Raw genomic sequence first — 12,585 nt, forward strand, 5'->3', positions numbered from 1 at the left:
AAGTCCTCCTTTTCCCTTGTGAATCTTGCTCAGAGTACAAATGTTCGTGGTCTTTGATTAGGTTTGTGTTCCTTGTTTTTATCAGCTTGTTACGTCATACTAACTGGTAAGAGTTATAAGCGTGGCTCTCGAGAATAGAGTCCGTCAATGTCAAGGCAGTTATGCTGCCTCTGAGGACTGTTCCTGTTTAATTTTTCATGGTTATTCTGTTGGTTAATATGCTCTTTGTCGTTGCATTAATACCATAACCTTTATTTTTTAGGTTTAACATACCAGCAGTTAAACAGACTAGATGAAGCGTTGGATTGTTTTCTGAAACTCCATGCAATCCTTGGAAATAGTGCCCAAGTCCTTTACCAGATAGCAAGCATGTATCTTTTTGTGGATTATGATAAGGGATGGTGGTTTCAGTAAACTCATTTAATCTGAAATGTATTTCAATCATGACACAACAACTTGGAAATTGCCTGTAATGTCCATTATAATTAGGATGATCATGCATAGATTCATTCTCTGATGTCTGTAAAAATGAGAACAGAACTTAAAACTTTCTGGGGCATTTACAGTGAAGCAAGTAAAGAAATTTTTAAGACTGTTCATATTGCAGGGAATACATTCACTCTCAGTATTAAACTGTGTCCTGGAATATGTAAAATGTTACAAAAATAATGTGGCAGATGTAATCACATTGAGTAAAACCTTTAAGAAAACAATAATAGAGTTAATGAAAGTGTAGTTCTATACTGAAAGCTGTTTTCAGATTTAGTCTGTGTGTAAGAAAAGAGTTGTCTCCCAGCACTGCAAAAGCTCAACAGGTTGAAAGTTGAGGAAGGGAGTGGTTTGGCTTTGCACATCACCGGTCATACTCTACACTATGAATATTTTTAACAATGCTTCTGAGGATGTGCAAACTGTAAGAAAATTCTCCCCAAGGCAGAACAGAGTCCAGTTGCTGTACTACACTTTTAAGAATAGTGTAGGTAATAAAAATATGTTTTAGTCAGTAAAAATAAGTAACCTCCAGTAACACAAAAGGGCTGTGATCTCTATTGCTTGCACAGCCCCTTTTCAGCAGTGTAACTGGCACTACAACTCCTAATTCCCATCTGGGGGAGAACTCTGCTCCACTGCTGTGTAAAGCCGCTTTCCTCCAACACTCATGAGGTTTTTTCCATGGGCAGGAGCTCCAGCTCCTGTTACTGCAGAGGTCTGGGCTGTTGTGCTGCTCAGCGGTGACTGCGGGGAGCGTGCACTGCAGGCCTAATTACAGCTGAGGCTGCCTCTCTTCTCTGGACCAGAATCATACGTTGTCTATGCTGTGCTGCTTAGAGATACAGCAGAAAATCGAACCAAAGGCAGGAGGATAGCAGTTTTACCTAATCACTTGTTTTAGGACAAAATGATGCATTACAAAAAAACTAATCAACTTTCTCAAGGCTACAGAGAAATTGCCTGGTTCCCATGCCTCATTCTTATAAATGAGGAAGTCAAAGTAATATTAGTGACTGAGAGAGAGAGGAGAACCAAGCCCAGAGTTCTGTTGAGCCCAAAGTGCAGCCATAGCCTTTGAATATTTCTGTTTTCAGTATAACAAAAATACTTCCTGATACAAATCAAACTTTGAAAATAACGTTTTTAAAAAGATCCTAATGTGTCTCCACACTGCAGCAAGAGGCGTATCTGTCCAGCAAGGGGATTGCATCTTTTCTAATAGGTAACCTGAGTAAATCAAGATACCATTGGCACCAGTCCTTGACTGAAGAAAACTCAGATATGAGCTCATGGAAGATCCCAATCAAGCCATAGAGTGGCTCCTGCAGGTGATCAACGTGGTAAAAACTGATCCACATGTACTTGCAAAGCTAGGGAAATTATATGATAACGAAGGTGATAAATCCCAAGCTTTTCATTATTACTATGAGGTACTTGCTCTTTATTGCTTTTCTGATTGACTTTGACATAACTAAAGAACGCTTTGTCGTAGGTTCCTATATCAAATTAACAATTGATTCATTGAAACTTTGAAAAATGTCAGGTAAATAGTAAGATTTTGGGGAGGAGAGTTGACAAAAATCTGATTTTTGTAGCCAGATCCTAAGAAAACACATAGCCTGTGTATAGCCTCTGTTTCCACATGGGATTTGACCTCAGACTTTCATTTTTGTGTGGTCATTGTTTGAATTGACCCCTAACAATTTTAATTTGAAGTGTAGTCTGAGATTAAATAAAAATAGATCTAAAAATGCAGTTTTAAAGTTGTGTGACACAACAGCGTTGATTGGAAGCTCTATCTGCGTAAAGAATGTGAAGATTTATATAATGCATTTGTATTTATGTCTGTAAATTTATATATATATTTTAATGGTACAGTTGCGTGTTATGCATATGCAGATATCTCAAACCATCTATAGTACTGTCTGTAGTGTTTTAGAAACAGGATTGAGATAGGAACTTGTCTGGCTGCAGTCTCAGAAGATTTTTTTATCAAGGTAAAGTGAAGATGATCCAAGTCTGTGTTGTAATCTGAATACTAATGGAGTTCAGCTACTTCTGTGGGAATTCCTAAAATGCCAAAAACATTATTTACATACATAGGCATTTCATAAAAGAGAGTGCTCTTCCATGAGCAGACTGGTTTGAGTGTGGAATTTTATATGTTGCAGTTAGCATTGTTTAATATTTTATGTAACTTGTTCACATGTAGGCAGGACCTAAATAAACATTTTTGCTGTTGCAAACTCTTTAAAATAGTCTTTCAAATAAGGCTACATGGAAAATGTGACTGGCTCATCTCAGGTAACTTCTAAAAAGCATTCTGTAATTAGAAAACTTGGCATGTTGGGTTTGGGTTTTTTTTTCCCCAGGATTACTTGGCATAGCACACTACTTCCATTCATATATTACACATTTTTGGCATCTGGAGAATTAAAGAGTTGACTAAGATATTCTAGAAGTAACATAAAGATGTTGTTTATCACTTTCACCTTTCCTATTTTGTCAGTCATACCGGTATTTCCCTTCAAATATTGAGGTCATTGAATGGCTTGGAGCCTACTACCTTGACACCCACTTCTGTGAAAAAGCCATTGAGTACTTTGAAAGAGCAGCACTTATCCTGTAAGTAATTATTATTTTATGCTCACTCAAATACTTTGTGATTAGACATCCATAAGTATGCCTAGAGATAAATTTGGTGGGTGATACTGTAAGAAAACACCACAGGTGAGAATATTTGAAATATTATTTAGTTTTCTCAACTTTGTGTTTGTTCATGGGGTGTTTTTGCTCTTGCTGTGCAAATTTCAGTATTCAGTAAGATCCTCCATTGGGCCCAAAGTAGGTATTAGAGTTTTGTTGAAGTGAGGAAAAGCTCTCCTAAGCCACCAAGACCTCCTCCTGTATGGCTTTATGCAAAATTCTTCTTTTCTGCTATTCTACCATGCAGTGAGGATTTGATGGTTTAGATAAATGCATCTTTTAGCAGCTCTTGCTGCATTTCTGCTTTGCAGGTAACTTACCCATAAAAAGGCTATTACCACAGGGGTTGGAAGGGACCTTGAGAGATCATCAGGTCCAACCCCCCTGCCAAAGCAGCTCCCCAGCTCATATTGCACAGACAGGCGACAAGATGGGTCTGGAATATCTCCAGAGATGGAGACTCCACCACCTCCCTGGGCAGCCTGTCCCAGGGCTCTGGCACCCTCACTGTGAAAAAGTTCTTCCCCATGTTGGTACGGAACTTCCTGTGCTACAACTTGCAGCCATTGCCCCTTGTCCTGTCTCCACAGACGACTGAAAAGGGGCTGGCCAATTCCCCCTGCATCCCATACTGAAGATATTGATAATCATTAATAACGTTCCCCCTCAGTCTTCTTTTCTCTAGACTGAACAGTCCCAGCTCACTCAGCCTTTCCTCATAGGGGAGATGCTCCAGGCCCTTAATCACCTTCGTAGCCTCCTCTGGACTCTCTCCAGGAAATCCCTGTCTTTTTTACACCAGGGAGCCCAGAACTGGACACAATACTCCAGGTGGGACCTGACCAAGGCAGAGTAGAGGGGGAGGATCCCCTTCTTCGACCTGCTGGCCACACTCCTCCTGATGCACCCCAGGATCCCATTGGCTCTGTTAGCCACCAGGGCACACTGCTGGCTCATGGCCAACTTGTCATTAACCAGGACCTTCAGGTCCTTCTCCACAGAGTAAGGTCTAGAAATGAGCAAAAATGTGCAATGCAGAATTAGATTGCTTGTAGTTCAGCAGCTTAGTTGCTGGAATTGTCCTTTAGCAGAATGCTATGCACTTAAGAAAGTGTCTAGGCTGTAGATCGGAAAGGTTAAACAGGCAAATGGTTAATAAGCAGAAACTAGATCAAATATAAATCTCTAATCCAGAGTTCAAACACAATTCTGAAAAGATGTACATGCAGTCATTTTATGTGGAAACAAACACTTGTCTATATGTATTCATGAAGATTGTTTTGTTAAGAGGTGAACTAAAATTCTCCAAGTGAGAATTTCTCTGGTTTTTGTGTTTTGGGAAACCTCTCAAAAAATGAACCTAAGCAAAACTCAGTTGTTGGTTGTCTTGTGATGATCTGAAATTTGACATTCTTTTTTGTTCTGTGACATGCATGAACAGGACAGCATGTGAACAGAAACATGGTACAGTAGTTCAGGGAAAGATCACACAGTGAATAGGTGTTTAGAAGTTCAGTAAAAAAATATTGTTTCTGGTTTTGAGAGGGCTTGAGTTGCCATAGGCATTAAGTATAGAAGAGAAAATCCAAGATTTCAGTAAGAGTAAAAAATGAGAACAAAATTAAATATAAAAATACAGACTTCACCCAAATTATGATATAATTATAAAAAATAAGGGTGAAAATACACCAAAGGCAATTCACAGGTTTGCCAGTATTCTTCTTCAGTATACATCCTAGCCACCTTAAACCCCCTGCATTTTAGTCAAGCTATGAGCTTGCATATGCTGGGTTTCACAGCCATCTTGGACACTTTGGAAAGAAACAGCTGAAACAAAACTCCATTACTTCATAATCTTGTTTTGGCAAAAACCTAAATATTTTATGCTTCATGTTGCACTCAGTCCATGAATGAAATATGTGGATTATAAAGTACTTACTGTTAATTGGCATGTGAAATTCTTCATTATTACATGTAATTGTAATCTATCTGTAATACAGAGAATTTATTTCTCTGTGGGATGAGATTGTTAATAGTAGAGAACAGAACACACATTTTGGTGTTTATTTGGTATTAGAGTCTAGATACGCTAATATGCTCTACAAATAAATATTAGGTTATAAATGGCTACTAACTGTAAATAAAATGTATTTTAAAATTATTTTAACCATGACAGGCATTTTTTAGTTTAATATTGTTTAGTGTATTTCAGTGTTTTAATCACAGTAATTAAATTTTAAATTGCATAATATGTTAGACAATTAATTAAGGGTTTTGTTATTTTTATGCTTCACAAGCCTGCACAAATCATTGATAAAAGGAGTTGTGCAGCTAATCCTGGCTGCTGCTGATTTATTGTCTCTAGAATTTTCATACTGAACTGTGTAATAAACTTTATTATGGTGTCTTCTTGGCTGCGCTTATTGTTTGCAGGAGGCATATTCAGCTGAAACAAAAAAGGTGAAGCAGCTGCCATTCATAAACTTGTTTGCCAGCTTCTAGGCAAAGAGGTTATTTAAAGTTAAAAACAGCCTCTGCAGTGACTGGAGAGAAAATTTGAAAAGAATAAGTTCCAAACTGAAAATGTTAGCATACAGTGCCTTTGGGATAAGCTACTGTTGAATTTTAAGCCACATGTGAAAAGTGCTTTGGCTTAGGGAGCATCCTTGCGCTGTTGACATGAAAATTTCCATGTTTTCACATTACCTTCATAAGAATGAGGGAAGATCCCAATTGTTTTGTTTGTACATACACAGACATCTCAAATATCTTCTCTGACCATATCTAGGGGGGTTGGACTCGATCACTTGAGGTCCCTTCCAACCCCTACAATTCTGTGATTCTATCACCATTTATGATGAGTGGTGAGGCTGATGACACAGAGGAGAAACCAGAGCTCGAAGCTGTGAGGAGTGTGTTCCATGTCAGGTATCCCTTGAGCGCTCTTGAGGCCTTCTTGGTGAGACTTCCTCAGAGTTCAGTTTAGCTTTTCTCACCCCTGGTGCAGTTCTGTCCCTCAGGCAGAGATTAGTGATTCACATCAGGTCTGCTAACTGCCTGGCTCACTGAATCATGAGCAGCAGGAAGACTATGCCATAGCACTACAAATGTGTGACATCGAGGCCTGAGCACAGGAGCGTGACACAGGTAAACTGTGCAAACTGAGTGGGCTGAATTCTTCCTAGGAAGGCAAGATGCTAGGTGAAAAATTTTGTGAGTGGTTTAATAGTAGGTCTTTACCAATAACACACAGATTATTTTGCTTATTCATTGTTTGGCAGTGTGCTTAATGTTATTTTATTTATACACAGACCTACGCAAGTGAAGTGGCAGTTGATGGTTGCCAGTTGCTACAGGAGAAGTGGTAAGTTCTGTAACTATTTTGTAATTGGTTGGAGGTTTGTAAAGTCTTTTCTATTTAGTTAGGCTTCATCAGCCTGGAGAATATATGAGGAGGGCTTATAAGAAAGATGGAGAGAGACTTTTTAGCTGGATGTGTAGTGATAGGACAAGGGAAGATGGGTTTAAACTGAAAAAGAGAAGGTTTAGTATAGGTGAGGAAGAAATTCTTCTCTATGTGGGCATTGAGGCCCTGGCACAGGCTGCCCAGAGAAGCTGTGGCTGCCCCCTCCCTGGCAGTGTTCAAGGCCAGGCTGGATGGGGCTTTGGGCAACCGGGGCTAGTGGAGAGTGTCCCTGCCCATGGCAGGGGGTTGGAACTAGATGGTCTTTGAGATCCCTTCCAACCCAAACCAGTCTGGGATTCTGTGATTTGCTTTGATTGATGTTTTGATTTTTGTTCCTTTGGGTCTTTTCTTCTTGATGTGAATGCTGATCATAAAGTTATTTTGAAAACTCAGTTACATATTATGTTGTTATGAATTTTCTGTATATATATAATAAAACACGACTTTTAAGTCCATGAAGCGTGTCTGTACTGACGTATACATGAAACACTCCTTGTGCTGTTAAATAATTAAAATAAAATAGTACAGCATAAATCTCATTAGAAGTTTTTAAAATGTAATTCTGCTATCATCTGATCTGACATAAGTAATTAGATTTTGAAGTTGTTTAATTCCCATTCCTTTTCAACACCAGCTGCAATTCTTCAATATTAAAGTAGTATTTGCATTACACAAACAAAAGACAGTATTAATGTGCTGTGTTTCCTTACTGGGAAAAAAACATGTCAATAAGCAAAACAAAGTGACTAAACATTCTGGGGGGTTTCATCACCTAGAATGCATTCACAGCACGCAATGATGTAAATGATATGCTGCTTTCTTGCTGTTCCATTTTGTCACACTCCTTTATGCTCTTTAGAACTTTACAGAACAGACTCCTGTAATAAATAAGTGTGTTTTTTCTCTCTGCTCAGTTGTGTAATACAGCACTGAGAGAGGGAACAGGAGCTGGGGAAGCCAGTGGATTAAGGTTGGCACTACCCAGAACCAGACAGATCAACTGTTTTCCCAGTGAAGAAACAAAGACTTTGGCTGCTTTTTAGATTGTTTATGATTCATGGGCAAAATTCCCAGCTGATGATGTTAACACAGAGCAGGCTAGTTTGATCTCTGCCCCGCACTAGGAAAATAGAAATAAAATTGAAGGAAGAAGTCTTAGAAAATAATTACTTCTCTACCAGAGCAGGGCAAAGGAGAGACACACAGTTAGTGTTTTGATGGAAGGAGGAGTAGACAGACCTCAGCTGTAAACATTTCTATTTGACCAGTCCACACATCTGCAGCCACAGATAAGCCCTGATATGCTTGGTGCAGTTCGGTAGATGTGTCCAAGAACAGTGGAGTCCTAGAGGCAGGTCAAAAAGGGGCAAGAATCAGGGAACTCCACTTCTTTAGGTCTGTTATTTCTAGAGTACTTCGGACTGGTTTCAGGCACTCTTAATTTTTACTGTCAATAACTAAAGACTGTTGTTTGGTGTATCAAATTTTGTCTTAGGATATTAAATAATGTATTCAAACTAAAAAGATGAAGCAATGTTAAACTGTACTAGTTTCTCATAAGATATTCTTTTTTTGTGTTTGGGTATGTGGATAGATGTTTGTTTTGTTTGCAGGTAACTACCAGAAAGCTCTAGAGAAATACAGAGCCATTCACAGAAAATTCCCAGAGAACCTTGAATGTAAGTTGTTTCATTGAGTGGTACAACTATCAAAGGAAGCTTTTTTACATTGAATGTATGTGCTAGTAATCACCTGATGTAAGCATTTTCATATGAAATTATTTTCATGATGTTTTCACTCATGCTAATGCAGTATATTTTCTGGGACAAGGCTAAAGCACGATTCAAGAAATACTCAGGTAACGCTGAAGACAGGAGATGAAAAGAAAATTTTAACTGTAGTGGATTTGTTGAATTATTTCTCATACATATTTTTTCTAAATTCTATAACTGTGTTATTTATTTAATCCTTCATATGATAAAATTTATGTATTTTTACTGCTAGTCCCTGCCAGTTGAAACTCCTGCTGTAAGTTTCTAGTAATTCAACACTATGACTTCTCAAAGTTATAAGGCCAATGTCATGTTCATATTGGTCACACATATTTCAGAGGGGTAGAATATTTAGTAAACCTTTTGGAGTGCTAATATTTTTCTGGATGTAGTTTCTACAAATTAAAAGCAGAGGCAGGAGTTAGACAAGACTATAACTGACATAAAAGTTCCCTGCTGAAACAATGGTTCTTCACTCATCCCTCCCTGCCAGCTCCCTCAACCAGCAGAAAACTAACTTAGCCCAAGAAGAAAAGAGTGTATTGGTGAAAGAGGTCAGGAGGGTAACAGATCATGCCATGCTTGTTTCTGCTTCAGAGGCAGTGCTTTCAATGAGGTGTTGACAAACACACAGGAATAACATTTTCAGAGTTTGGTATAGTATCTCAGGAGACTGTTTTCAGGCATTCTTTTGGTTCCATCATACAGTTATAGTTGATCTTCATGTCTGGTTTGTTGGGGGTTTTAATTTCTAGAAATACTAAACTTTAAGAATTCACCGTGGCAACAGGGAAAAAGCCAAACTATTCTGATTCACTTGGCATTTGTAACATTGTTTTCAACAAAACACAGTAATAACTTAGTATCATTATTATGCTTTCCAGTTTCCAAAATATTTAGTGAATTTCAAGAGTTCTGAGCCAGATGGGTTACTGAGTCTCATGCCTTCCACATATATAAATGATATCCGTACTGGTTATGGATACAGACCGTGCATCACAGAAAATGTCAAATCACAAAATACCACAATAGGACTACAGTCATCTTGTATTCCCAGTTACTTCCATTGTTGTTTGCCTTTCTGTATGTCCAGTTCTGCTAGGGTGCACTTGCAGTTTGACCTACCTGTAAACCTTTTTCTTAACAGTGGTGTGCTTTTCAATTAGGCCTCCGATTTTTGGTTCGACTCTGCACAGAGCTGGGGATGAAAGAAGTCCAGGAATATACAACAAAGCTCAAGAAAGTGGAAAAATTAAAAGAAATAAGAGAGCAGGTATCTTGTTTCTTTCTGTGACTCTATAGTGTCACTATGTACGTAGATGAAGCTAAAATAATGTTTAGGATACTTCAAGATAAAATATGTATGAACTTCCTGGTTTAGAGATACTTGTGTTTTATGGGGCCTGGGGGTTTAGTTTTAGTTATTAGTCAGCCTGATAGCTGTCTGAATAGTTTTTGAGCACTGGATTCTCTGTGATTTTAAATACTAGTGAAAGGCGGGTTATGTGGATGTGAGGGGAATGCTGGAGCCACCCACATAATTCAATGTCTCTGGAATGTCGTCTTTCCTACTTATTTGCCAGACTGTATAAAATGTATTTATGAGCCAAGCAAAAATGCAACTATAGGGACAGAAGGGGAGCCTAAGAATTTATCCATGTAGTAAAACCCTTTTTTTTTCTATATAAAAGCTATAACATTGACAGGTTACGTAGGTAGAAGTAAATTCTTCATGTTAGTCCCTGTTTTAAAACTTAAGAAAAAAGTAAAATCCACGGGAAATCTACAGGCTGTGAAAAATAGAAACTCATAATTTGTGCTCTCTTTAGTGCACATGTGCACACTTGTGCATCACCTTGCTATTCCTGTGATAAAGGACAGTTTTAAAATCAGCTTCATGTTTGGAAAGTGTTACCTGTTCTTTTGAGCTGCCAAGTGTTCAAGCTTGCTCTTCCTATCCAGGGAATTGCCTCAGAGTAACTTAGTCACATGAGGACACATTAGGTCTGACCTAATTTACTGCTAACACTTACTGGCTCGCTTCTGATGTCAGATAATGTGTAAATGCATCCTTAATTACTCCACTTTTACTCGAATTCTGGGGGGTCTGAGTATGCACAGGTACACTAGGACATCTTGAAAACAGATCTGACAAAAGGAAACACTCATGAAGGGATCCCAGGTTTACGCTACCACCTTACTTTGGGGGACTAGTTGAAGTACACTGGTTTGCTTTTCAGGAAAAGTAAAATTTAAAGCACTTGGAAAAATGGGCAAAAGAAAACAGTCCACAAATGTAGTGGAGCTAATATTCCTTGTTCATAATGATGTCAGTAACCAAAGTGAGCCCAGATCTACACACAGTATTCCACTAGCCCTGCAGTTCCTTCTTGCTATTGGTATTACATCTGGGTTCTCTTCTGCTGGTAATGGGTTTGGCGATTATTTTGTTGTTGTTGTTGTGTGCTTGGTTGTTTGGTTGGTTTGTGTGTGGTTTTCAGTCTTATGTCTACCATCTGGCTTTGGAAATTACTAAGTGTTTTTGCACTGAGAAATTCCTCCTGTCATCCATGTGGATATAGTCCTAAACTATAATTTCAAGTTCTAAAATTACCAAATTTAAATATTTCACCACCTAAGTTTCCAATAGGAATGCTGGTTTCAGTTAGCAGTACCAGATATATTTCAATTCCTGCCCCCAGTTTCAGACTTGCCCATGATTTCTTGATTGCCCCTAGTAAAAAGAAAATAAATGCTAATATAATATACCTACAGTTCAAAGTGTGCACCCAGACTTTGTCTTCCTGTAGAAATTTATCAACGTTTGCTATTCTGGCATTGTTTTTTCCAGAATAAGTATATCCACATGGAGTTGATACCAAAACAAATACTCTGGCATACTTATTTCACTTGGTTCTCAGATATGGACAAGTTGTTAAAGACTTCCAGCCAAGAATCAGGGAACATCTGTGGGGTTCATTCCTTGTAGCATTTTTTTGCCCTGCTTCTCGCAGCCCTGGAGTTTTACTGTAACTTTCAGATGTTGGGGTTGTTTGGGGTTGTTTTTTTTATTTGTTTGGTGGGATTTTACATATTAATCTTTTTCATGTTGCAGTTTACAAAAGGCAAGTAATAGTGTAAAAGTTCACGCAGCCTTCTTGGCACTGCTGCATACAGCATTACTATTTATTTCCTTCAAGTGAGCTTAATGACTGAAAATGAGGGGCTGATTGGGTGTGGTGTGAAGCAGTGATGATAGGTGCAAACACTGAGGGGACTTTACTGCCTTTACCTTCAGGCATCTACATCTGGACTAATCACCCTAAATGTCTTTTGCAGTCATGGGAGAGAAATAGCCGGTTTTAGGGTGGAAATCATTGGACCTGTTTTAAATGTCTGCTTTTAGTATGGGAAGGCTTATAAACTACTCTCTTGGAACTTTACAGGAATTAGTCATATGCTTAAGCTGTAGTTTTTCTGTAATTAGTATTTTGGGAGTAATGTCCTAGGATGTGAATGCCATGAGGGCACTATCATTGGGACTGCTTCCCCCTTCAGACAGAAGCTGTGCTTCCACTGGCAGACTTCTTGTCGGTCATTCAACATTTAGACAGTCTGGACATGCTTCCTGAAGGATTGATGAACGCTACTTCACTGGACTCTGAGTAGGATATTGAATCCAGAATTCAGAGGACATATTTTAGACTTGAGAATTTCCCAAAATAAATAAAAAGAATGAGAAATTCTGGTCCTAGACTGGTTTCGTGCTAGGCTCACTGCTTTCCCATCTGACTCCTGAGTGAGTTTTGATTTAAGAGTTCTTCCTTTTTCTTTTCGCATGAACCTTGAAAGTTCTTTCACTTCTGTGTCAGTCCAACTTTGTGAGACTCCCTGATATTTTACTGGTGAAAAATGAGTGAGGAAGCTACAGTGATTGACCTGACTACATGGTTAGGTAGTGTGTGCGTGTGTTGAATTCAGGATCTGATTAAATATTTTGAAGTAAGATGCAGAGGATTACTGCCTTAACAACAGAGTGCTTTAAACACCAAGTATTTGTACCTACCCATCAAAAAGCCCCTTGCTGAAACCTACCTTCTTGTAGGTGACAAGATACACGCTTGAGAAATTTGGTGTTTTGCCAGAAGT

General features: G+C 38.6%; 1 protein-coding gene across 1 annotated transcript in view; it reads left to right on the forward strand.

Moving 5' to 3' along the window:
* Positions 1–12,585, forward strand: part of IFT88 (intraflagellar transport 88) — a 45,391-nt gene that overhangs the window by 22,124 nt on the left and 10,682 nt on the right. Inside the window, exons 16-21 of the mRNA XM_084262672.1 lie at positions 263–371; positions 1,772–1,922; positions 3,002–3,117; positions 6,510–6,562; positions 8,278–8,343; positions 9,603–9,709. Of these exons, the coding sequence (XP_084118798.1) occupies positions 263–371; positions 1,772–1,922; positions 3,002–3,117; positions 6,510–6,562; positions 8,278–8,343; positions 9,603–9,709 (602 nt within the window). The remainder of the gene's footprint in view (positions 1–262; positions 372–1,771; positions 1,923–3,001; positions 3,118–6,509; positions 6,563–8,277; positions 8,344–9,602; positions 9,710–12,585) is intronic.

This window comes from Gallinula chloropus (assembly GCF_964237585.1).
Source record: "Gallinula chloropus genome assembly, chromosome: 1".
NCBI lineage: Eukaryota > Metazoa > Chordata > Aves > Gruiformes > Rallidae > Gallinula > Gallinula chloropus.